The 26089-nt window shown below is 45.7% G+C and overlaps 1 protein-coding gene across 12 annotated transcripts in view; it reads right to left on the reverse strand.

The window, feature by feature from the left end:
- PTPRT (protein tyrosine phosphatase receptor type T) overlaps positions 1-22036 on the reverse strand; it is a 1077107-nt gene extending 1055071 nt beyond the window's left edge. For all 12 annotated transcript variants that reach the window (XM_060618029.3, XM_060617982.3, XM_060618020.3 and 9 more), the window contains exon 1: positions 21353-22036. In XM_060618029.3, coding sequence (XP_060474012.1) covers positions 21353-21440 — 88 coding nt within the window. In that variant the 5' untranslated portion in view covers positions 21441-22036. The remainder of the gene's footprint in view (positions 1-21352) is intronic.
- Positions 22037-26089: the final 4053 nt, after the last annotated feature.

Consider the following 26089-nt stretch of genomic DNA (forward strand, 5'->3'; position numbering starts at 1 on the left):
CATCAGAGTACAATGGCTTCACTGATTTCACAAAGTCTAAATTCAACACTGGGGGCATAACAAATAAAGACAAAAAGTGCAGCTTTCCCCCCTCAGTTCTAACATATATGAAAGGAAAGGCTGTCAAGGGGTTTGGACCTTTTAGGCTTTGTTGTTTGACTGCCCTTCCCAAATCCTGACTTCCAACATCCCCTCTGGAGCCTCACCTGACCTTCACACTGGCTCATAGACTGTCTTGACATTCAGCTTAGCCCAGCAGCCCAGCTACAGCTAACCCTACCCCAGCAGAGAGGAAGTGCCGCCATGTTGGTCAACCCCAACAAAGCTTTCATTCTTGACACCCTCTGCCCTCTTAAAAATCCAAAGTTCTCAACGCTTGTGAGCATGAACAAGACTCGAGTATGCCTCTTTTTCTGTTGTTGTTCTATTTTCTTTTTTTCTAATTAACATGAAATTTATTGTCAAGTTGGTTTCCATACAACACCCAGTGCTCATCCCAACATGTGCCCTCCTCAATGCCCATCACCCATCCTCCCCTCCCTCCCACCCCCCATCAACCCTCAGTTTATTCTCAGTTTTTAAGAGTCTCTTATGTTTTGGCTCCGTCCCTCGAGTATGCTTCTAAATCCTGGTTCCTCATTTGCCTGCTTGTCAGGGTTACTGAGGGTGAAAGCCCTCTGAAAGACACTGGATAAGTCAATCAAAGTAAAAGAAAGTAACCAGATCAAATCCAATCAGAATTTTCCAATGACTTCTTTCAGTTTCTTAAATTTCAATCCCTCCCATACCCATAGAAGCAAAGCCTTTTATAGAAAGACTCTGAAGAATACACAAAAAAAGGGGTTTTGAGATGTGGGTCTGTGGCAGGCAGATTCAAAGATGGCCACCAGTGATCCTCCCCTCCTGATATTCATGCACTCATGTAATCAATCCGTCCTCTTGAGCTTGGGCTGGACTAGCAGCTAGCTTCTAACCAGCAGAATATGGTAAAGAGGGCAGGATGTTATTTCTGTGATGAGGCTATACAAGCTTGTGGCTTCTGTCTTAATGAGACTCTCTCCCTTGCTGAGGAGATGACACAAGGCACTGTGTTGGAGAGGCCCATGTAGCGAGGAACTGACAGTGGCCTCTGGCCAACAGCCCACAAGGAACTAAGGCCCTCATTCTGGAAGCCTCCAAGAAACTGAATGCTCCCAATAACTATGTAAGCTTAGAAACAGAGCCTTCCCCGGTCAAGCCTACAGATGAGACCAAAGTCATGGCTGACATCTGGATTACAGTCTCATGAGAGACCCCAAACCAGAGGACCTAGCTCAGTTGCACCCAGACTCCTGACCCACAAAAACCATGAGATAACCGATGTTTTCAGTGATTCAAGTGTTTTAGTATGTGTTGTTCTAAGTGGTTAACTTTGTGGTAATTTTTTACATAGCAATGATTAACTAACAGGGTCCACTTCAATTTGAATGTCATCCTAATCCAGAATTCACATGCTGTCAGCTCTCCACATACCTCCAGCTGCATTATGCTAAGCTTTCACAAATTTAAAAGAGTAGATTAGACATTGATTTCTTTCAAAGAACCATTATATTAAACCAATCTTGATCCCTTTCCTCCAACAAAGGGACGTCATTTGCCAAATCTTCCTCTTTGATGCAAGTGACAAAGAGTAAAATCAAACCCTGGCATGGCCACCTCTGGGTCTAGGAGGAAGAGATCACAGCACTTGGCCCAGCCTGTCTCATACCGGGAATGCAGTTAGATGATTCTGAGCCATGGGGCCGCCCCAGACCATCTGGAAACAACTGGCAGCACAAAGAAGCCAGAGGTGGAATATCCTTTAGTGGCTATTGTCTCGTTATTTATTATCAAAATCTCTATTCTACAGCAATTTTTTTCCATGCAAGTATAAATTTTTCTTGGCAAATAAGTTATTTTTAACAAAGAGCCTTAGGCTATAAACTTGCTGCCTGAGTCAGGTCAAGCAAAATCAAAGGAGTCCGAGGAAGGAGAGAAGCACACTTCTCCAAGGAGACATCACTGCCCTGTCCCACAACTGTCCTCCGAATTCTATTCCAAGCCCTGTTCCTTCTCTCTATTTTTAACTTTATACATGTCCTCCTTGCCGCTTCTCCCCTTGCATTATGCCTTCATTCAAGCTGCTCCTAAGAAAACTTGCCATTATGATAACAGAGTTTTCCATTTCGCTCTTTGATTCAAACTACTATTCCAAATACGTAAATCCAGGGGTTCATTAGATCGAACGCATCATGCTAAATACCATAACAGACACCTGAAGAGCTGTGTCTCCAAAGCCTTTACAAACATTCCACAAGTCTCCCTTCCCATTTACATGCTACAGTGGGGCCACGGTACACACCCCAGGTTCAAATTTTGAAACGCAAGTTTGGGGCCTTGCCTCAGCCTTCAATACCTGTGTGGCCCTGGGTTGGCCCTGCAATGTATCTAAGATTCAGCCTCCTATGTACAAAAAAGCGATAGTACTTATTAAGAGCAAGGACTGACATGGAGTGACATGCCTAAACACAATGTGTAAAGCATTATGAAAACAGAATCATTGGGATTAAGAAAACAAGATAGCCTTTTCTTATAACTCAAGATTATCCCTTAAAAAGATCAGTTATTATTGTCTTTGGAACCCACACCTGTTCTTCCTCCTGACATCATAATTGTCATGACGGCTACCACACCTTCAGCAGAGCAACAAGGTGGGGCCTGGGAGGCCTTCAGGGGAGCGCAGTATCCCATGGGCATGTGCCCGGTAGCTCCAGCTACTGAGTTTATTAAGACCTCATTGCTGCTTCTTTTAGTTCTCCTCCCTCTTCTCTAGCAATCAGTCCATCGCCCCTTTTATTTGCCACCACTGCAAGCATGCCTCCTGGAATGGCCAGTCCCCTTCCTTCTAAACCCTCTGGGCTTGAAAATCAAATATAAACATGCTAGATTTGTATGTATGATAAGAACTATAGCCGCTAGAGGAGAGTCTGGGGGCTCTCCCTCAGAGAAAAGACAAGAGATTTGTGTGGGTTTAACATCTATTTGGTGGCCAGGAGGCTCTTTGGCTTCTTTTCAGGATCTTCACAACAAAGAGAAGGTGAGCCTTGTATATAGCAAGATTCAGGAGAAGAAAGGAATTTTTACACAATGTCTGGTATATGGTTACCATTCACCATTTCTATATAAGACCTCATTTGGTGCCTACATACATATGTGCATAGACATGTACCTGTGTGTGTAATAATCAATAGCAATGAAACCATGTACATATTTGATATGCAGAAGAAATTCCCACTTAACAATGATGATAGTGTTTACACTACTGATTTACTAGTTTACAAATGTTCACATGATGCTCACAATGGTCTAATGGTACAGGCACAATCATCCCATATTTCCTGATAAGTTTAAGGTTCAGTGAGGTTAACTAATTTGCCCAAGTACATAATAGCTAATGAACAAGAAAACTAGAGATCCCAGGCAGTCTGACCCCACAGCCAGTCCAGATGGGAACAAAACTATCTCCAGGGATTACTGGGGATTCAAGTCACATTATCAGTTTTTCCCAATGAAGAGCAGTAAACTCTAAAATCCACCCATCAAATTGAGACTTATCATGATTCGTATATAAATTACCAATTCTCAAAAACTTCTCAGAAACCACTTGCCAGGTATTTTATATACATCATGTCAAATTATCACAACCTCCTTGTCAGGCTGGTAGAATTATTTCCCAACTATATATGGGGAATCTAGGCTCAGAAAGGTACAATAATTTGCCCAAGGACATACAGTCAGTAAGAGCCAGGATTTCAATTCAGGTCTCTCTACTTCTAAACCTAATCTCTTTCCAACATGTTGAGTGACCCAAGATAAAATATATTTCAACACAAGCTATTTGTTTTTGATGTAATCAATCTTTTCAATTCAGTAGATTCTTGTGAATCTTGCAGATTTAGCTTTGAAATCGAGACAATATTGGCCTAGAAGTGAACACAACTGTGTTAAAACCCAAGTGTGGGTAGTAAATAGCTGTGCAACTTTGGATATGTCACATAACCTCACTCACACTGCATTTCTTTGTCGTGATCCAATTTCACAGAGACTTTACAAAGATTAAAAGGGATAATATGTGACATATTTCATGTGTCATGCTCCCTGACACAGAGGGTGCTTTAAGTTATTCTTTCCTTAATTCATCATTATTTTCCTTTAAAATCATAGAGGTACTCGTTCGATTTCAAATTGACAGATTTAAGATAAACCAGTCATTACTGTATAATGGAGAACACAGAATCTTCAACTCAAGAGTAAAAATGCCAGAAGTGATCTTAGAAATCACTTAATATCCATTCATTCACCAACACTGAGTACCAACTATGTGTAGGTGTTATGCACAGCATGGGAGATTCGCAGTGAACAAAACAAAATCTGTACCATCATGGAGCTTAAATTCTAGTAGGAAAAAAGTCAGAAAATAAACACCTAAATAAACAAAAAATACCTTTTAAGAGACTCAAGTACTATGAATGGAAAGAGCAAAGCTACCTTCCATTTGGTTTATATGGAAAGTGACCTCCAACCAGAAAGACTTAACTGGCCGAAGACCACACAAGAGATTCACGATGCATCTTTGATCTCTAGACCAGTGGTTCTCAAATTTTCACATGCACCAGAATCGCCTGGAGGGCTTGTTAGAACACAGATAGCTAAGCACCCCCCCCTCCAGAGTTTATGATTCAGTAGGTCTGGGACGGGTCTCCAGATCTGGCATTTATAAAAAGTTCACAGGTGGTGGTGCTAGTCCAGGGACACACTTTGAGAACTACTGCCACTGAGGAATACAGCCATACAAGAAAGCAGTGAGGCAGAAAGAAAGGAGGTTAAATACCCTAACCCTTTTCTGTCTGCCATACAGTCTCCTCCGGGTGTTCCCCATCTGCCAAACTCAATCAGAAAGTAGAGGGCAAAGGAGTCAAGGTCATGCAGCCTCCTGGAACTCAGAGAAGTACAAAGAAGGACTCCATTAATGCAATTCCCTCCCCTTACCCTTTCCAAATTAAAGGGTACTAACGGCCTCTTGCCCTTCTGAGTCTCTAGATGTCTTAGCATCCCTTGTAGGGTCCCTTAACTCCAACTCTACCCCATATATAGGCCCTTCATTACAGTCTCTTGACACATTGGGAGTTGAATTCTGTTTTCTGTTAAGATCCAGAGAGATATACCGCCAGACCCCCAGACACCTCTTCTAGTGATGATCATTTCAGAAACTGACAAAAGCTATTCTGTATTTTCTTTTTTTTTTTTTTTAATTTTTTTTTTTCAACGTTTTTTATTTATTTTTGGGACAGAGAGAGACAGAGCATGAACGGGGGAGGGGCAGAGAGAGAGGGAGACACAGAATCGGAAACAGGCTCCAGGCTCCGAGCCATCAGCCCAGAGCCTGACGCGGGGCTCGAACTCACGGACCGCGAGATCGTGACCTGGCTGAAGTCGGACGCTTAACCGACTGCGCCACCCAGGCGCCCCTATTCTGTATTTTCTTATACACCATCTATAAAATGCAGGTCAAATATGAGATAATCTTTTTTGCTACATAAATATGAATTGTATATGCAACTTGCAGGAATCTGCACAGCAAATACAATGAGAGCCTAAGGTAGGCATTAAGAAATTCATCCTGGTTTCCCTGGCACACTCCTAAGCTTTAGCACTATAGGGCCCATATCCTGGGAAACAACTGCACCCTGGACAAACCAGGACAACTGGTCACCCTAGCCATATACTCTTATACTCCTATGAACTCCAGCAATAGTACTCCAGCAATAGCACCACCACCAAAAATGGCTAGCATTTATTGAGCACTTTCCTTGAGCCTGGCCCCATGCTACGTTTTTTACATACATCAGTTCATTGACTTCTTAGAACCATGCTACAGGCAAGTTACTGTTATTAGCCTCATTTCACAGATGATAAAATTGAGACTCAGAGGGCTCAAATAACTTGTTCAAGGTCATACAGCTTATAAGTAGCACAGAACTGACTTGAACCCACACAGACTGAGATCAGAGCCTGCACTTTTAACTAGCATGGTTTCCTTCATGACAGAGCAGATGGGTCTACCTATAACCAGACCTGATTCTATGAGAAAGAAAACCAAGAATTACCAAAAGGTCATATTAAGGACCAAGGTTGAAAACTGCAGTCACAAGAGCAGAAATTGAGAAGGGATTTACACATTCTTTATTATAGGGCACACAATGAAAAAGTCATTGGGGAGGTATTCGGAGCTTTTGGAAAATTACACAGGCCCGCATATTTCAGAATCTGAGACTTCTGCAGCAAAAATCTGTGACATTTACCACCTGATGCACCCTACAGATTCAAAGCCAGTTCCACCTGATCGCTTAAGCTTCAGCCACTCATTTGTAAGGCAGGAATAATAACCACCACTCTTAAATCTGCAGAGTGGCTATCCTATGGGTTAAATGAACCCAGTAAACTATGTCCAGCCAAAAAGTGTTTTCCTAAAATGCTTTGTTTGTTGGAGACCAGAGGTCCAAAGCCCATGGTCTGAGATGAATCTCTCATGCCATCTGAGTTCCCTGGGGGGTATGGCACCTTCAGCTGTTAAGCACCCAATGTTGAGTCAGTGGCAGCCACTTCTAAAGGCTCCATGTTTATTCCAGACCAAATGAGGGTCCTCCCCTAAGAATTACCTTCTTTTAAGATTGGGATGGTTGAGACTTATTTGGGAAGGAGATGGGTTTCATTCTTAGGAAGACAGCACCTCTCTCCCATACCTCTTACTGCCATAAAAATCTTCTAACATTCAACATCACGTGGTGGTTAAGAACCTGGACTCTGAAATGACATGACAACAAATATGACTGAGGCCAAGCCCTTGCACCTCCATAACACCAATTCCCTTATCTGATATATGCAATTGTTGTGTCTGCTTCGTGGCGATTTAATGAAGTCTTACAACTCCCTGAAAGGAATTCTCGTTGGAAATTTTGAAGAAAGGCTTTCCACCCAGGAATTTCAAGTAAGACCTAAATGTTTCCCCTAAGTGTGAATTCAGCACAGAACCTGGCACAAAGTAAAACAGAGAACAGAAAGTTGTGGCTAAAAACACGGATTCTAGCCCCAATTACTTGGGTTCAAGTCCTGGCTCTACCACCCACTAGCTGTATGACCTTGCTACATAGCCACTTTGTTCCTCATTTTTGATGATAATTGTACCCATATCATAGGACTGTTATGAAGATTCTACAAGTGACAATGAGTAAAGCCTTTGAAAAATTTCTGGCTCGTTGTAAGTATTTAAAGCATGCAATAATATTAGTGTTTGCTATTTGGTAGACATTTCCTTCTCCTGCACTGATTCCCCTAGTGTTCAGTTTGAATCCTTCCTGCTCTGCAGACATACCCCAGTGCACTTATGATTTTCATAACTTTAGAATCTGTTTCCCTATTATTATTCCCCTATCATCCATCATTTCACCAAATTACTTGTCATCTCCTTGTATTTTCTGCTTTCCATTCCAACATGTGCCAAATGCTTCTCTCTTCTGTATACTCTTCAGGGTTTAGAAATCTTCATCCCAAGGGAGTTAAAATTCCTTCTGTCTTATTCTAATCCAGCCTGCTGTAATGGAGTTGCGGTTTGAAATGAACAATCCTGGCAACAGATTCTGTTTGTTTCATCTCCTAGACCTGGAGATCCCACACATATTCCTTTTGAACAAACTATGGATGGTGTTAAATAAGAAAACTAATTAATTAATTAGCAAGGGGTAGATTTTTATAATACGTAACCTCTAGCAAAGATCTCAAATGATTTGATTGTCAGGGGAAAAAATTCAAAATCCTAACGTCAGACACTAGAACTCAAGCCCTTAAGAAACACAGACATCGTCTGCTCATTTCACAGATGGGAAAACTGGGCCCAGATTCACAGCACCTCTGAATACTGAAAAGACTGTGCAATATTATTCCTCTGTATTGAATGTGCCTTCTGTGGCCCCAAGCAAACCCAGGGACAGAGGCTGTCCTGTGGAAGAAACTCTGTTATTTCTCCATGGAAGTACCAGGAGAGAGAAGGGGGTGTTACAAGTGGAAGGATTCTGATACTTAATAAGGCCCCCTCCATCAGGGCCCCAATCACTCATGCTCAAATGTTTCCCTATATCTGGGACACAATTCTCTACTTCTTTCCTTCTAACCAGATGCAGGGGTCTTAGAATTCCCCACAGGAATCCTAATTACAGACTTTGAAAGAAAATGTTGCATTTAAAAAAAAAAAAAGCATTCCGTATAGAAAATAATACCTAAATTTGTTTTGAAAGAGTGACTGAAGGAAGCAATACATATGTTTAAAATCTTTACCATATGCACTTTACTGACAAATCTTAAATTCCAAGCGTATCACTTCTTTTAATGTTTGTTTATTTTGAGAAAGAGAGCGAGTGTGAGCTGGAGAGGGAAAGAGAGAGAGAGAGGGAGAAAGACAATCCCAAGCAGGCTCCTCACTGTCAGCACAGAGCCTGATGTGGGGCTCGATCCCACAAACCATGAGATCATGACCTGAGCCAAAACCAAGAATCAGACGCTTAACCAAATGAGCCACCCAGGCACCCCTGAGGGCATCACTTTTGAATGAGATAATTTAAATGCAGAAATATTACAAACAGAAGTGTAACTAACACCTTCTCTATCAAGAATTATCAACTAGTTTTAACAAATTTACTTAAAGTATGTTCCCCTTTCCAAATGAAATAAAAAATTACAGATAAAGTCAAATGCCCTTCATCTACTATTCCAGCTCCTTTTCTCCCCATCTCTCTTCTACAGAGTAGAACTTTCCATGTTGCATTTTATACTAAAATAAACATACACAGATTATCACTGTTTAATTGTTACATTTATAAAATCAGCTCTTTTTTCTTCCCACAGAAGAGGATGTAGCCTTGCAGATGCAGAGTTTGCTTCATGAACCAGAAAAGCCTAATATTTGCAAATATTCTTTAATAGATACTCATATTTTTAGTATAAGATCTTCCAAGGTGCTGATCGAAAAGGGCAGTGGTACAGCAAAAATTGGGCTGCTTCTGTGTATAAGTGGGATTCTACCAGGGTTAAAGATGTCAGTAGCAACTATGCATCCCATTAGGAACCTAAGAAACCAGAAAAGGTCAGGCCAAGATATGCTACATCTGCTTCCCCTCTGTATAGTCAACTCACTTCCATGATATCCTATATCTCTGCCTAAATAAATCAGGAACTTTTGGAAGTTTGGGACCACATACAAGGTCTCTGCCAAATAATCTATAATCCATGTGAAACTATGCCATTGGTGTCAGAAGTGGGACAGGCATGAAGATCTCACCATCATGACCAGATTTACTCAGAGATCAGAATGCCAAAGTAGGAAACAAGAAGTAAAACATGTCTCAAACATAAGAATTTTTGTGGAAGAGCTCAGTCCAGTGGGATTCATCCACTATTCCTCTGCCTCCAACCGTTTGGACCTGACATATAATAAAAGATGGCTCAGGCATAATTCCTATAATCTTCTAGATGACCCAAAATCCTTCTAGGACTACAGATCTCCAAAGGGAGTTAAAACCCCAAAAGAAGGAAACATCTGAAGTTTAAGCCAGAACCTCTGGATCACAATTAGACATGTGAAAAGTAACATGGCATAGGGTAGGTACCAAGGACCCTGAACCTCCAGGTGGAACAGGTGGGCAGCAACTTTCTAGGGACAAATGATAGCTGCTGAGGATTTGGAGGTGAGAGGAAATGAGAAGGCAACTGAGAAATGCTTCAGTACTCACTAAGCCAATTCTCAGGTAAAACCAGTAACAATATGCTCTTGTACACAAGTGAACTTAAATGTATGCTAAATGTGTTATAGGTAAAGATAAAAAAGGTAAGAAAGCTGACTTCATCAACCTTCACTTAAAAAGTGACCGATAAGGAGAGCAGTCCTAGGTTAAACTAAAACTCGGCTTTAAAAAAATTATGTGTACAAGAATCACATCTTGGAGCTCTGGCATTTGTTCAGGTTAATTGCACTCCTCCACCAACAATGATGTTCAGAGGGTCAGGTTCCAGAAATAATGTTCTCCTTGGAGCACACATCCTCAGTGCAGAAGACTTAAAAGACTTACTTTAGATGGGAAATTTGCATTGATAAGCATACCCCCCCCACAAAAAAAAGTTTTTTGAATGTGTGTTTGAAGCGATGGCAGTAAGGTACCTGGGTGCGGCTAAGTGCTCGCATGTTTGAGCTGAGCATCACAGAAGTGAAAAGTGTAAGTATCCTCTTTCTCAGGAGGCTGCACAGTTCCTCTGTAAAACTAATTTAAATGGCCTCAAGACAATACAACCCAAGTATTAGAGAGCTGGCCTCTGCTTTGTTCCAGACAATTCTGTTTAGAGGAAGATAACGATCCAGAGCAAGCTGGGATAAAGGGAAGAGGCTGGCAATGCTCCCAGCTTCTGAATATAACTGATCAGTCCTTCTACCCCACCCCACCCCATGCCACCCTGCCCTATCACCCCACCCCACCCCACCCTATCCCTGGTTTGAGACAAGTTAGAATCTTAGTTTAAATCTTGGTTTCTCAAGTTTCTGAGCCAAAAACCACTCCCTCAACCCCAATACACACATTTCTGATAACAAAAGGTAAAAAAATAAAATGCAAAAGGTGAAGAGATGGTATATAGACAACAGTCAGCACAGGAGGGACTCACTGAATAAAAAAAAATACAGTTAAAACAGCAGAAGGTCCTTGGGGTGCCTGGGTGGCTTAGTTGGTTGGGCGTCCAACTTCAGCTCAGGTCATGATCTCACAACTCGTGAGTTCGAGGCCCACATCAGGCTCTGCACTGACAGCTCAGAGCCTGGAGCCTGCTTTGAATTCTGTGTCTCCCTCTCTCTCTGCTCCTTCCCCACTCATGCTCTGCCTCTCTCTCTCTCTCTCTCTCTGTCAAAAATAAATAAACATTAAAAAAAAAATTAAGAAAAAAAAAAAACAGCAGAAGGTCCAGATCTGGAAACAGGAGAGGGCAGATGTGGAAATGGCTATAAAATCTACAATGGCACAGTGGAGTGGCACAGAGTCCTTGACCCGGTCCTGCAGGTACAGTTGTGCAGGTCCCACATCAACACGTGCAACATGTGCAGCCCTGACCTAGACACCCAGGGAAAGTACGCCCCTACCTCCTCCACCTGGGACCCGACTTTGCACAGCCTGAGTCAGCAGGACTGCAGATGACAGTTAACATCTGAGACCCTACTCAAAAATCAAGACAGTGAAAGTGGAGGAGAAACAACTTCCCAAGAGAGACGGCGGGCAAACTCAAGGTGCCTTGGCTTCCTCCTTCCCCAGAGCCACCTCATGGAAATAAATCCAAGAGGGCAGGGGATTGGGACCATCACAAACTAGTGGCCCTCCTGCCTAAATGCAAACAATGCCTCAACAAACACAATAGGGACCGTGGCTCCACCATTCCCACCCACCAAGCCAAGAGGTAACGTGTGAAATCAGGTAAATTCCTAGAGCAGGTCCTCACCAGGAAGTCCAACATCTGGTCAGCCCATTGATTTTTGACAAAACCATTCTTTACTAGAAGATTTCATGGTTCCAAACCACCACTAGCCTGAAAAAAATGCTGTGACTGGGGGCACCCGGGTGGCTCAGTAGGTTGAGCATCCGACTTCAGCTCAGGTCATGATCTCACCGTTCATGAGTTCAAGCTCCACATCGGGCTCTGTGCTGACAGCTCAGAGCCTGGAGCCTGCTTCGGATTCTGTGTCTCACTCTCTCTCTGCCCCTCTTCCCCCACCTTGCACTCAGTCTCTCTCTCTTTCTCAAAAATAAACATTAAAAAAAATTTTTTTTTAAATGCTGTGACTGAATGTCTTCTAATGACCATACTATTACAACAGCAATCAAAACTTGGAGTACAGGCAGACATGTTTTGATCCATATAATATTTGTATATTTACATTAAATCTTTAGGTCACTGTAACTTACTAAATTCTCGATATTCCCCTGCTCACACTATCTCTCTTGCTCTGAAAAATAAACATTAAGGGGCGCCTGGGTGGCTCAGTAGGTTAAGCGTCCAACTTCAACTCAGGTCATGATCTCACAGCTCGTGGGTTTGAGCCCCGCATTGGGCTCTGTGCTGACAGCTCGGAGCCTAGAGCCTGCTTCACATTCTGTGTCTCCCTCTCTCTCTGTTCCTCCCGCACTCATGCTCTATCTCTCTCTCTCTCCCCTTCAAAAATAAATAAAAACATTAAAAAAATAAATAAATAAACATTAAAAAACTAAAAAAATAAATAAATTCTCGATGTTAGTTTTTTGTGACAATAAAAACCGTCTGGAAATGGGTTAAAAAAGTCTAGAATAAGTACCAATTTTTTTAAGTTTATTTATTTTGAGAGAGAGAGAGAGAGAACACACAAATGGGTAAGGGGCAGAGAAAGAGGGAGAGAGAGAATCCCAAGCAGGCTCCACACAGTCAGCACAGAGCCCAATGCAGGGCTCAAGCTCACAAACCACTAGATCATGACCTGAGCCAAAACCAAGAATCAGACAGATGCTTAACTGACTGAGCCACCCAGGTGCCTCTAAAATAAATACCAATTTTTAAAACTGGGATATCTAAAAGTAATAAAAATACTAACTTTCAGCTAAACTACAGCCCTTATTTATTGGTGTTTTTTATAAATTGGTTCTTGTGGAACCTAGATAGTAGTGTGAAAGTTTTAGTCTCACAAAAACAGATAGTACTTCAACTTTTAGAGTAAAGTTTGAAACGGCTTCTGACAGGTCTTCGTACTATTTCATTTTTACTTTACTGACACTCCTAATTAACTTTTTTTAAAGATTCATACCAAGTCAATTCAGAGACAATAAATCTCTCTATTCAATGGCCTTTGTATTTTTTTATATTTATTTTGAGAGAGAGAGCACGCACATGTACACATGCACGAGTGGGGGAGGGGCAGAGAGAGAGGGAGGGAGAGAACCCTAAGCAGGCTCCATGCTGTCAGTGCAGAGCCTGATGCAGGGGTCAATCGCACGAACCATGAGATCATGACCTGAGCCTACATCAAGAGTTGGACACTTAACCAACTGAGCCACCCAGGCACCCCTCAGAGGCCTTTAAAGAGCAAAGGCTTGACACTGAACTGACACCAATGCCTAAAATAATAAAAAGAATTAAAAGATTTGAACATAGTTACATTTTTATTTTTTTCCATGATACAAGGTTGCCTACACCTATCTATTTTTTGAGGTTCACGTAGTAGGCAGCTCCTGAAACAGCTCCCAACAATCCCCACTTCCTTCAAGTCCATATGTGATTCCCCCCTCCCTTGCAAGGAGGCTAGACCTAGTGACTTACATCTGACAGACAGAGGATGGCAACAGTGATGGATGTCACTTTCAAAACTGCATTATAAAAACTGACTTCCGTCTTGCTCACGCTTTTTCCTGTCCTCTCAATTGGTCAGTGACAGATCTGGCCACCATGTTATGACGGGGGGACCCACATGGTAAGGAAGCCAGAGTAGCCTCTAGCCAACAGTTCCTGAGAACTGAGCCCCTCACTCGGACAGCCCATGAGGAACTGAACCCTCCCACAACCATGTGAGTGAGTCTGGAAGCAGATGCTTTTCCACTCCCGCTGAGTGGACTGCAGCCCCAGCCAACACCCTGTTTGCAGCCTGTTGAGAGATCCAAAGCCAGAGAACCCAGCTGTGCCACACCCAGATTCCTGACTCGAAGAAATGGTGGGGCAATAAAGCCACTAGGTTCGGGGATATAACTTGTTACCCAGCCATAGATAACTAACATAATTCCCTTAGGGTGAGACTGGGATTTCTTTCTTTTTTTTCTTTTCACAAAGTTGGTACCCAAGAAACACTGACATATGAGTTCATCTGGACCCAGGCACTTAGGGGCCAATTCCAAGATGCTTAAGAAAAAAAGAAGCGGTGACATCAACTTCTAGGCTACATTCTAAGCACACAGCATGACAATCACAAAATTATTTTTAATTAGATTAATAGGTCCTCATGCTCAGATCGACCTTTAAAAAATCTAAGAGATAAGTGGTCATAAATGCATGCTGTTTAAAATATCTTTCTCTTTCTATCCCTAACATTACCACCAGTCCCTGTTTAATTCTATTCTCCTCCGGCATTCAAATAAAACACCACAATGTGCATCTCAGATTCTGATATCTCCACAAAAAGGAACCACAATTCTTATAAAAAAGAAAGAAATAAATAACTGACTGCATGTTTAGGACAGAAAACTTAGAGGTGAGCCTGGAGATCCTTGTTGTCACAGAAAAATAAGGACGTTCTCAAAGACATCTGAAAGTATGAAGAATAAACTGGTTCAAAGGGGCTCCTTGGACCAACCTGTGACTAGCTGAGCAGCAAAACCAAAAGTCATAATTATGGTCAATTAGACCAAGTCTGGATCATCCAAGGGCACTCATTCCTGATGATCAAACATTAAGTGCTCTTTAAAAAGTTCTCCTTGCAGGGCGCCTGGGTGGCTCAGTCAGTTAAGAGGCTGACTTCAGCTCAGGTCATGATCTCGCGGTCCATGAGTTCAAGCCCTGCGTCGGGCTCTGTGCTGACAGCTCAGAGCCTGGAGCCTGTTTCAGATTCTGTGTCTCCCTCTCTCTGACCCTCCCTCATTCATGCTCTGTCTTTCTCTGTGTCAAAAATAAATAAACGTTAAAAAAAATTTTTTTTTTTTTAAAAAGTTCTCCTCGCTGACATGAATCTATTAATTCATGCTTGGCTCCAAAGAGACAGAGACATGACCCTTAAAGAATGCATATGCAACCACCCACCATGAGTTTTGGGAGGACCAAGAGAACTGGTTTTGTGATTTCAAGATCAGTTCCAGCACCACTGGGATAAAAGGGGACTAATGTAAAGTGATCCGAGAGGAAACATGCTCTTTAGGGTTCTGGGAAGCTGGAGCTGGGAATGTGGGTGACAAAACAGCTTCCTCCCTTGGAAGAGGACCGGCTTCAGCTTCGTGAGGCTGAGTGAAGTTTGAAGTTAGTTCTCCTGGGGTGCCACCTAATTGCTCAGATCCTTGTCTAAACTTCACAGTCTAAAACTTTTTCGTTTTTGCCAAATTGATGAAAGGGAAGACATGTTAGCTCATTGATTTAATTCAGTCTAAAGAGTCTAAAAGAGGGGCACCTCGGTGGCTCAGTCAGTTGAGTGTCTAACTTCGGCTCAGGTCATGATCTCACAGTTCATGGGTTCGAGCCCCACATCAGGCTCTGCATTGACAGCTCAGAGCCTGGAGCCTGCTTCAGATTCTGTGTCTCCTTCTCTCTCTGCCCCTCCCCCACTCATGCTTTGTCTCATTCTGTTTCTCAAAAATAAATAAATGTAAAAAAAAAAAAGAGTCTAAAAGAGAAGAAAAAAATAAAAATAATGACTTGTAAATAATTCATACAAAAAACTATTTGTGGAGACTGGCAAGGGGTAACAACAATGCCATTTGTTGGGTGCCCGTTTTGTGCCAGGCACCTAGCTTGACAATTTACAGGAGCTATCTCTGGCTCTTCGAAGCACTGTTGTGCCCAATTTACAGATGCAGAAATAAAGGTTCAGAATAGCGAAGTAACAACTCATCAAGTTCATATCTAAAGCAGGGAGCCAGGATTTATAGAGTTACCAACCATCACCTCCTTCCAGTTTTCAAATCTTTCCATCACTCTAAAATATTCTCTCGTGCCCACATGCTATAAATCCCTGATCCCACTGCCAGCCCAGGCAACCACTCATCTGTTTTCTATCTGTATAGATTTGCCTTTTTTGAATATTTTTTTTTGGTTCTTTTGGGTGTTTTGTTTTGTTTTGTTTCATTGAGGAGGGAAGAGGCAGAAAGAGAGGGAGAGAGAATCCCAAGCAGGTTCAGCACAGAGCCCAACAGAGGGCTCGATCTCACAAACCATGAGATCATGAACTGAGCCGAAATCAAGAGTCAGACACTTAACCAACTGAGCTACGGAGCCACCTTGAGATTTGCCTTTTCCAAATATTTCACGTAGTATACAGTCTTTTGCATCCGGCTCCTTTTGCCTAGCATGTTTTTTCAGGTTCATCAGTGTCATAACATATATCAATACTCCGTCCCTTTTTATTGCTAGTAGAATTCCAGTAGATGGGTTCCTAGTTGATGGACATTTGGATTGTTCCCAGTTTGGGGTCTTGTATGAATTACACTGCTGTGAATATTCATGTGTGTATCTTTGTGTGGACGTATGTTTTCGTGTCTGTTGGGTATATTCCTAGAAGTGGACTCTCTGGATCCTATGGTATATGTGTATGTTTAACTTTTTAAAGAAACTGCCAAATGACATCACCATTTTTTATTCCCTCCAGCACCAAATAAAAATTTGAGGCTGAATATTCAAGAAACTGGAAAGACTTCAGATCTGTGTTCTACTCATGCACCAGCGGCTGTGTGTGTGTGTGTGTGTGTGTGTGTGTGTGTGTGTCAAACATTCTTCAGCAGCTTGACTCCAACGTGCAAAAAATTAAGTCTGTAACACTGTGGACTTCGATTCCTTAGTTACCTTCAGTTTCTTAGTTACCCACCAGTCTGGCAGTGGATCTGGTAAGGCTTCTGAGCAGCTCTTGCCTGTGTAGATAACCGTGGTAGGCCAAGTGAAATACCCAAAATTTGGATAAAACCGGCCAAATGATCATCATTCCTCAGTGGCTCCTCACCCTTTCACTATTCTGCCTTTGTGACACATTAATTTTCATTTTTCACGATTGACTTCCAGAGGGTTCCTTGGGATCTATGCCTAGCATACTCCCTAGGTCCCTCTATATCGTCTTTAGAATGTGGCACTCTTACCAATAATAAGTGGCATTATCATCTTTATTTCCCCATCTCTCAGGCAAATAAGAGTGCCCAGCAAGACCACATCAAATGCTAAATCCTAGGACTCCAACTTGTCACCCTGGCCCAAATGAACACAACACTAGCAATCACCCCTGCATCTGATTGTTATTAATCTATTAAAAAGAGAGCGTGCGCAAGCCATGGTTTTCTTCCTCTCCAAACCAACTGAATCCATTTTACAAAGTTTCATGGGACACTCTGTTTTCTAATATCTACGTGGTGTTGCCTCTTAGCCCCAATTCTGTAATGTGCTTGCAAATGCTATTACACTTGTCCGACATGGTTTGTTTTCAATAATCCCATAGCTTTTTTATTTCTTGGAATGCCATGGACTTCCATATGTTTACTTATTCTCTGCTTGTTTATCAAGTGCACAAAGCATCCCCCACCCTCCCACTGCTCAAGAGTTCCACACACCTGATTTCTAGATTAGGTAAGACAAGGAAATGGAGCAGGGGACAGAGTCCTGAGGCAAGGAAGAATGTATGAAGGAGGGGGTAGGAAGGGAGAAAAGATATTCCCAAATACTCTCCTGTTACAATGTGTAGCCATCTGGGTTTTTATAAGTTCTCATTTAGAAGGTAAAATGTGCTTAAAACTAAACATTCCCTATCTGAACTCTTGAATTGTCAAATGTATCCGTGTCAACTGTTTTGTACTAAATCACTTTCTGAAAGCAGTTGCAGGGAATCAAATCCCCCCACATCCCCCCCCCCAAAAAAAAACAACTAAAATTCATCACCAAAACCCAGCCATCTAATATTCCATTCATAACTGACCTTAACATCAATGCCCCCTTGACCTGGGTCCACACACCAATGCCAAGGCTAGTAATAGACAAGGCTCCCCTTTAGGCTAAAGCACTACTGTGCACCAGCCTACTTCTCACTCCGCATCCATCATCTTGTTTTAGTCTTCCCAGAATCCAGTGAGGCAGCTACAATTATCCTTACTTTACAGATGAGAACCTGGGCATCAGAGGAGGTAAATGACTTTCCCAGGCTGGCATAGCTGGAAAGAGGCAGAGTGGGATTCACACACCAAAGCTCTTACTCATTTCTCTAAGTCAGGCTGCCTCCCTGAGTTAAACTCCCCAGGCCCCAACAGAGTTTCCATCTCTTCATCATCATCAATAAATATTTATGAAGGACCCACCGCCTACACACCACCGCTCTTGTTTCCACAGCAACATGCTGTCAGAGAGTCATGGGAGTATCCTGTGCTTAAAGGAACAATGCTGTAATGTCCTGTGATCATGGCTCTGAAAGGTGACAGTTACACTACCACAGCGGACTCCATCTCAGCCGGCAGCCAGGAGCTTGCGAGCGCTGTGCGAGGGATAAGCAAGAAGAAACTGAAGAGAGGAGAAAGGGAGTGGGTTTTTACCCAAGAAAACAGTCTGCTTTCATTGTGAATGTGTTTGTGATTGTTGCTGAAACAGAATCCAGGCCAGGTTTGCACATTAATTGTTCTTTTATTAGGAAAGAAATCAAGCAATCCAGGAGAGAAAATAAAATTTGACTGTACTGCTAACAGTTCCCCAGAGATAACTGGCAATGATTATCGAGTTAAATGACTACATCGCTAACAATTGCAATCTCAAGTCAGTCCCCTCTACGATCCATTGTCGCTCTCACTGTACAGACGCTGAAATCCTCTAGTAAATGGACTAATTATCCCTGTATCTGTTTTAGTTGTTTCTCTCTTGCCCCATCCCAAATCATGTTTTGCACACTCTCAACAAGCTGATTTCAAATGCTTTTTTTTTTTTTAACTACCATTCCTTGCAATCATCATCCTGGCTCATGAAACACATCTTAGTAGGAAGAAGGAAACTGCCTTTTGATGACAGGCTCTTGCCACTGACTTTTGGACACCATGACCAACATGTTACAGCAAAACATATCATCCCAAATGTGTACTAGATACAAATTCAAAGTGCTTTTAAGACTGGGAACTTTCAGATTAAAAAGGTATGAGGCACACACCACTGAGTTTTAAAATGTATTCTTTACCCAAACTTGCCAAAAGTTTTAAATAAGATACTTTAAAGCAAATCAAGATATTGTCGTATTTGTACTAGATCTGGATTCCAACAGTTTCAGCATTTAGAAATTAAGAGGATAAGTCCATTTTAAAAAATCAACATTTGCAGCATTCCTGCATCTACAAATGTAGATGTTCACGAAGAAACCTGGGGGGAAAAATCGAATGTAAATGGTCTAAGACATTTGCATTAAACCAAAAAGGAGAGAAAAGATATCTACAGAAAATCCCCATTTTTACAACTGAATGAGGCTTTCTCCCACACAAGCTAATCCCACTCGTTCAAGGAGCCTCTAGCACAAACGCAGTCGCTTGCTAAGTATATGCCGTAGTAGGTTTGCAGAAGTCACTCGGCTCAAGTAGAACCAAAAGAAACATATGGTGCCTTAACAGTAGATTTCTTCCCAAACTGTACTCCTGGACTGCTTTTCTTTCCCGAGTGTTCCAAAAAGCAAACAAAGAAAAGGTGCTGGCTCCTCACACTTCTCTAAATGTTTTAACAAAAGGCTGCTGAATAAACACATTACTCATTTAAAATTTGAAAAGAAGTTCTATTCCTGAGCTGACAGCAACTGGATTTGCATTTTAACAGTTGTGGGCGAGCGCCACCTGGCGGGGTCACCGGAACCGGCGTGCTTTGTGCGTTGGACAGCTTCCCCAGGCCGGTACCGTTTCACCGCACGCTTCGCAAGAACGGCTGGACACCCGCGGCGGAATATTTTTGACACTGATTTTTTGCCGCGGGAACGTGAGTACTGTGAATGCGTGGCGGGCCCGCCAGGCCCTGGAGGAAAGTAAAAATTTAAATCACGAAGCGCGCCCGGGGCTCCAGGACCGCCCCCAGCATCTTCCTTTTCTCCCCTCTCCAGCACACCTAATGCAGACCCAGAGCGAGGAGAAACAGAATTGCACACCCACCACCTTTAGAACGGTGCCGTGCCTGTCCCTCTTCCCTCACTGGCTAATCCTACCCACACACCTCAAAAGAAGTGTCCTAGTCACCCAACTTCCCAGCCACGGAAACGGGCTGTCCCTTCGCAGAAGTCCCATACTGAGTTCCCATTTAGTAGGGAGCAAGAGAGACGCCAGTGCCTGTCCAACGGAGTGTCACTCCATTGCTTCCTAACCTCAAGTGCAACCTGCTTAAGGAGGCTACACTCCACCGCAGCTTTCTTTTTTTCTTTCTCTCTTTCCTTCTTCAAAACACTATATGGGCACCGCTGTTACTCGGCAATCCGAAACTCATCTTTTCCTACATCTCACTTGTTTATCTCAGCCTGTCCGTGTGATCTCAGCAACCTCCAGCTCAGTGTGGCCAAATGAAATCAAATCGGGGCTAAAAACAAACAAACACAAACAGACAAACAAACTTCAAGGTGATTTTGAACTTGGAAGCATACCTGGCCAATCCCTCCCTTGTCTCCCTCCACCTACCGCCCAGTCTTTGGGGGCCTGGGGCTGGAAGTTTGCCTGAGGCGGGCTTTGGCGATGGAGAAGACGCAGGATGGTGGTGGTCTCCCATGCATGCCAACCTATCATTAGGGGCACCCCAGCCCCCCAACACTGAGAACCACCTCTGCTCACCTCCTTCCTACGGTCAAACCCAAATATGGGTCCCCCACCCCTAAACTTTTCAGGAGCCAACAGTCTCAAAGGTCGAAGCCACTCCGCTCCAAGGGCCTTAACTGGGGCGACCATCTACTCTGGCTGAAAACCACGGGCTAGGGAGGAGGTCAGTGCCGCCCCAGTCGTTAACACCCACACCCCCACGGTGCCTTCAGCGGCTCGCTTAAGCCTTAGCTGAGGGGCGCGGCGTGTTTCGAGCAAGTCTGGAGCTGGCCGTCTCTCCCTGGAGACAAGAAAAGCCACCGCCCCGGCAGCCGCGGCCTGCTGGCGACCGGTGCTCCCCCACGAAAAGCGCGCGCTGCCCCCCAGAAGCTGCGGGGAGCGAACGCTCCACCCCGGGCGCCGGTGCCGCTTCTCGTCCCGCCGCCCCAAACACTCCAGTGACAGATTCCGACAAGTGGGAGGCAGCAAGTGGAGACGTTCGCAACAACCGCGAAAGTTACTCCCGCCCGGGGGCCCGCAGCAAAGTCGGGCGGGGAACTCCGCCAAACGCGGGCTGCCGGGAGGGGGGACGCGCGGGCCCGGGCGCGCAGGGACGCGGCTGCCCGCGCCGGCGACGGGGACCCGGCTCCGGCCCCCGGGACGCGCCCCCCGCCAGCCCGCACAACTTTCTCCCCCGAGGGCCCCGCGGCGGCCTCGGGCGCGCCGGGGAGCGAGCGGGGCCCGGCGGGCGTACTCACCTGCGGCGCTCTGTGCCCCGGCGCCGGGCAGCGAAGGCAGCTGCAGCCGCAGGAGCAGGCTGAGGGCGAGCGCGGCGAGGCTCGCCATCCGGGCGGCGGCGGGCGGCTCAGCCCCTTCCCGCGGGGGCCGGGGCCGGGGCCGGGACTCGGGCGGGCGCGGGGCGGCCCCGCATCGCCGGCGCGGCCGCACGCAGGGGCTCCGCGGCGCTCCCGGAGCCGGCGCCGCTGCGCTCGGAGCCGAGGCGCGGCGCGAACTGAGGCGGGCGGCTGGGCGGGGGCGGGACGCGGGGGGCGGGGGCGGGGGGCGGCGTCCCCCGAGTCCTAACGCCGCCGCCGCCGCCGCCGCCGCCCCCGCCCGCCCGGCGCTCCGCCCGGGCCGCGCACACACCCTCGCGCGCACGCCCGCGCCCCGCACACGCCCGCCGCCGGCGCACCCTCGCAGGGGCTGGTCGGCTCCGGGCGGCCGGCTCAGTCTCGCGCCCACACGCAGCAGCCCCCGCGCGCACCCCCGCGCCCCCACGCGCGCCGGGGTCCTCGCCTCCTCGCCCCGCGCAGCGCGGCGCAGCCAAGCATCGTCTGCCCGGCTTGGGCGCAGGTACCGGGGGCGGTGGGGGGAGGCGGGAGAGAGGGAGCAGCCGCCGTGTGAACTCGGAGTGGGAGAACAGGTGAGTGGGGGCGCGGGGGGGAGAGGAGGCCGGGAGGGAGCAGCCGTCTCAACTCGGGATGGGGCGGGGGGGGGGGGTGGGGGGGCAGGGGAGTGGGGGAGGGGTCATCTGTCCTAAGCTGGGGCGGGCGTCTGCTGGCGAGGGGCTCGGGCACGCCCTGAGAGGAGAATTTCCTCTAAGGGTCGACACCCGCCTCACCCCCTACCACACACGCACACGCTCCTCTGGGCGCAACCCGCCTCCTCAGCCGCCCAGGCACCCTTCTTATTCACCCACATCTCTCCCTGTCCCCACCCCCACGCGGAAGGGACGACGACGGGGCTGGAGGCATCCCTCTCTCGCCCACTGCCTTCCCCCCTTCCAGTTCGCGAGAGACAGAACCGTGTAGTTTTTTCCTTTTTCTTCCTGGTCTGAACAAAGACCTGGTTGGAAACGAAAGCCTAAAACCATAGATCAGAGTCCTAGCTGTCCCTTGCAGCTCACAGGCTAGAACTCTCTGCTCTCCTGGGAGCCAGGATCTCATGAAGCAGACCTGGAACCACTTGCGTCCCGGCGGGGGGCCTGGGCGCTAAAAGCTGGGGACAGGGACACCTAAGCAATGCTCAAAGAACTCACATTTTGTGAACCTGGCCAAAGCTTCTTTAGGTCTCAGCACAGCCTTCCCCTGCACCCCCTCCTTGTTGGGATTCCAAGGATTGGATTGGACAGATTGGGGCAGAAATATGAAAGTCAGGCATGGCTGGGTTTTCCAAAAGTGGGACACCTCAGGGTCTGGATTGAGTTGCTGTGGCAGAGAGAACACGGGGCCTCACTCTCCCACACACCCAGTTCCCACAGGGTGGAGTGGAACAGGACCAGTGCTCAACCTTGGCACCACGCTGTACCTGCCCAGGATGAACTCTCTGTGCTTTCCCAGCTGACCTCCACACCTGGAAACTGTCCCCTCTATTCCCGCAGGAGTACATCCTCTCACCTGATGCCCGACAGGGCTCTGGTGACTGGTCACACACCTTGCTTTTGCACCTGCTGTTCCCTCTGCCTGGAAGGCCCTTCCCTGCATCATCTCCCTGGTAAACTTACACTCGTTCTTAAGGCTTCTCTGTGAAACTTTGGCTGAGAGGCCAGTGCTAACTGGAAAAAAAGGGGCTACTTTCCCTGTCTGCCTCCCATCAGCCTGGGGACCTGGGGAAACCTGGCCACATGCTCGCCCCTAGCTCAGGGCTGAGGTCAGTGTCAGTACTGACGAAAGCAGGCTGGGGCCTGAGGTGAGCTTTGTGATGGCTGGAAATTGTGGAGTGACGTTCTTCCCTGTAGCTCCTTTCAGTTCCACTCAAGAAGATGGCCTCTTGTCCTCAGGATGACTGCCTTTAAAACCCATGGGACCTCTGGGCCTCAGTTTCCCTTTCTACACAATGGCTTCCCCTTCACCTCTGTTGGGGGCCAGAAGCAGTTAGACATTTTAGCTGCAAATCTCTTAATCCGAGCACAGTTTTAGGGGAAGCTTGAACCATGCGGCATAAAGTGATCTGGCTGCCTGCCATGTGCCAAGACTGGCAAGACTGTGGGTTTGCAGCTTACAGAAGATGTGGTCTGTGCCCTCATGAAGTGTACACTCTGGTGGAAAAAACTGGACAAAGAGAAAAGCAGTCAAGGACCCAGAAATGCAGAGATAGCCTCCCATCTCCCCAGCGCCCACCCTGCCCCCCAGTAATGATCAGTCCCCCAGTGGGGAGCAGAGAATCAGGGGAAAGACATCTTGGGCCATGGAGTCTTACTTACCCATGGGGAAAGCCTATAGTTATAGAAATATAACTGTTCTTTTATCCCCATTTTACACACCAAGAAACTGAGGCCCAAACAGGGCAAAGACCCTGTGTAGGGAGGCAACTGAGGAGTGGCTACACCTATGGAGCCTTTTATCTTCTTGCAGTGGCACAGGGCCCCACTAGTCATTTAAATTTAAAATTTAGAAATTCAGGGGCTCCTGGCTGCCTCCGTCAATGGAGCGTACAACTCTTGATCTTGGGGTTGTGGGTTCGAGCACCACATGGATGTAGAGATTACTTTAAAAAATAAAATCTTGGGGCACCTGGGTGGCTCAGTCAGTTAATCATCTGACTTTGGCTCAGGTCATGATCTCACAGTTCATGGATTCGAGCCCTGCATTGGGCTCTGTGCTGACAACTCAGAGCCTAGAGCCTGTTGCAGATTCCATGTCTCCCTCCCTCTGCCCCTCCCCCACCCTCACTCTGTCTCTCAAAAAATAAACATTAAAATAAATTTTTTTGAAATAAAATCTTAATTATAAAATAAAATTTAGAAATTCAGTCTAACCACACTGAGTGTGGAACTAACCACATTTTTTTTTAATGTTTATTTATTTTTGAGACAGAGAGAGACAGAGCATGAAAGGGGAGGGTCAGAGAGAGGGAGACACAGAATCTGAAACAGGCTCCAGGCTCTGAGCCATCAGCCCAGAGCCCGACGCGGGGCTCGAACTCACGGTCCGTGAGATCGTGACCTGAGCTGAGGTCGGACACTTAACCGACTGAGCCGCCCAGGTGCCCCTGGAACTAACCACATTTTAAGAGCTCAGTAGCCACCTGTGGCTAGTGGCTGCCATATTGTACAGTACAGCTATAAACATTTCCATCATGATAGAAAATTCTATTGGACAGTGCTGCTCAGACTACAGCCCATGAGCCAAATCTGACCCACTGTTTCTTTTTATAAATAAAGTTTTTTGGGGTACAGCCATGCTTATTCATTTGGACACTGCCTATGGCTGGTTTTTGCAAAAGTTCTATTAGACACTGCTGCACTAGAGCAGAGGTCAGCAAACTACCACTAGTGGGCCAAGAGTGGCCCTGATTGTGTTTTTATAAATAAAGTTTTATTGGCACACAATCCTACATATTTGTTTACATATTGCCTGTGATTGTTCTCTGGACTACAGAGGCAGAGTTTAGTAATTGTGACAGAGATCGTCTGGCCCACATCTGAAAATGTTTACTGTCCTTGCCCTTTACAGAAGAAGTTTGCCAACTCCTTCTCTAGAGGCAGTCTCACAGCCCAAATCATCAGTCTAGAACTGGTTCTCAACGTGTGGTCTTTGGACCAGTAGTATCAGCATCATCTGCCTGGAAATGTGTTAGAAATGCAAAGTCTCAGGCCCTCCCCTGGACCTACTGAATCAGAAATGTTGGAGGTGAGGCCCAGAAATCTGTTCTAACCAGCCACCCAGGTGAGTCGGATGCACGTTCAAGTTGAAAACCACCAACCTGAAACACCCACGGTGAATGTGCCCATGAGTGGCCCGCACAGTAGAGATACTGATGGGTTCCCATGGGAACAGAGCATTTAGAAAGATGTCAGAAGAATGATAGCCTTTGTGCAGCAAGGCCTTTGACATCCCCTCGACCAGGCCATGAGCGCTGGGAGGGGACCTCTCACCAGCCCCCGGTGCGGATGCCCAGGCCTCACTGCCTGACGGCCCACCCTCCTACGGAGCTGTCAGCACATTTGGCTCTGTCTCCACATAAATTCATGGGCCAGCTGTCTCTTTTAATCTGGTTGCAAGATGAAACCATTAATAGATGTCAGACACATTGGCAATGATCTCTTCATTAATAATTTCCTCCTTTCTGAGGAAAAAAAATTAGTAACAAGCAACCATCAATAATTCAAAAATACGAGTTAACCTTTCTATTAGCAGAGTGGCTTTGCACACACCGCGGACTCTTTCAGAGCCAGTAGTTCTGACTCGAATCGTGTTCTATGGCACAAATATTAACATGCATTAATGCTCTCCGTCAAGACGCGCAAATATAAATAACCCAAATGCAACTTAGAAACCATAAGTAGTTTTCGAGTGTAACCTCGTGATCCAACCATTTTGTTCTGTGAAAACATGCATTGTCCAATAATATTGCTGTGTCCAAAAGCAGTACTTCACAAAGAAATCGTTTGCACTGTGAGGCCCTGGTGGTTAGAAAGATTTCCCTTGCACTGAACCGACACTGCCAGTCTGCACCTTCCTCCCCTCGGAGTTGGCTCCTCTCTCTGGGAACAC

This window comes from Panthera onca, chromosome A3 (genome assembly GCF_046562875.1).
Source record: "Panthera onca isolate mPanOnc1 chromosome A3, mPanOnc1 haplotype 2, whole genome shotgun sequence".
NCBI lineage: Eukaryota > Metazoa > Chordata > Mammalia > Carnivora > Felidae > Panthera > Panthera onca.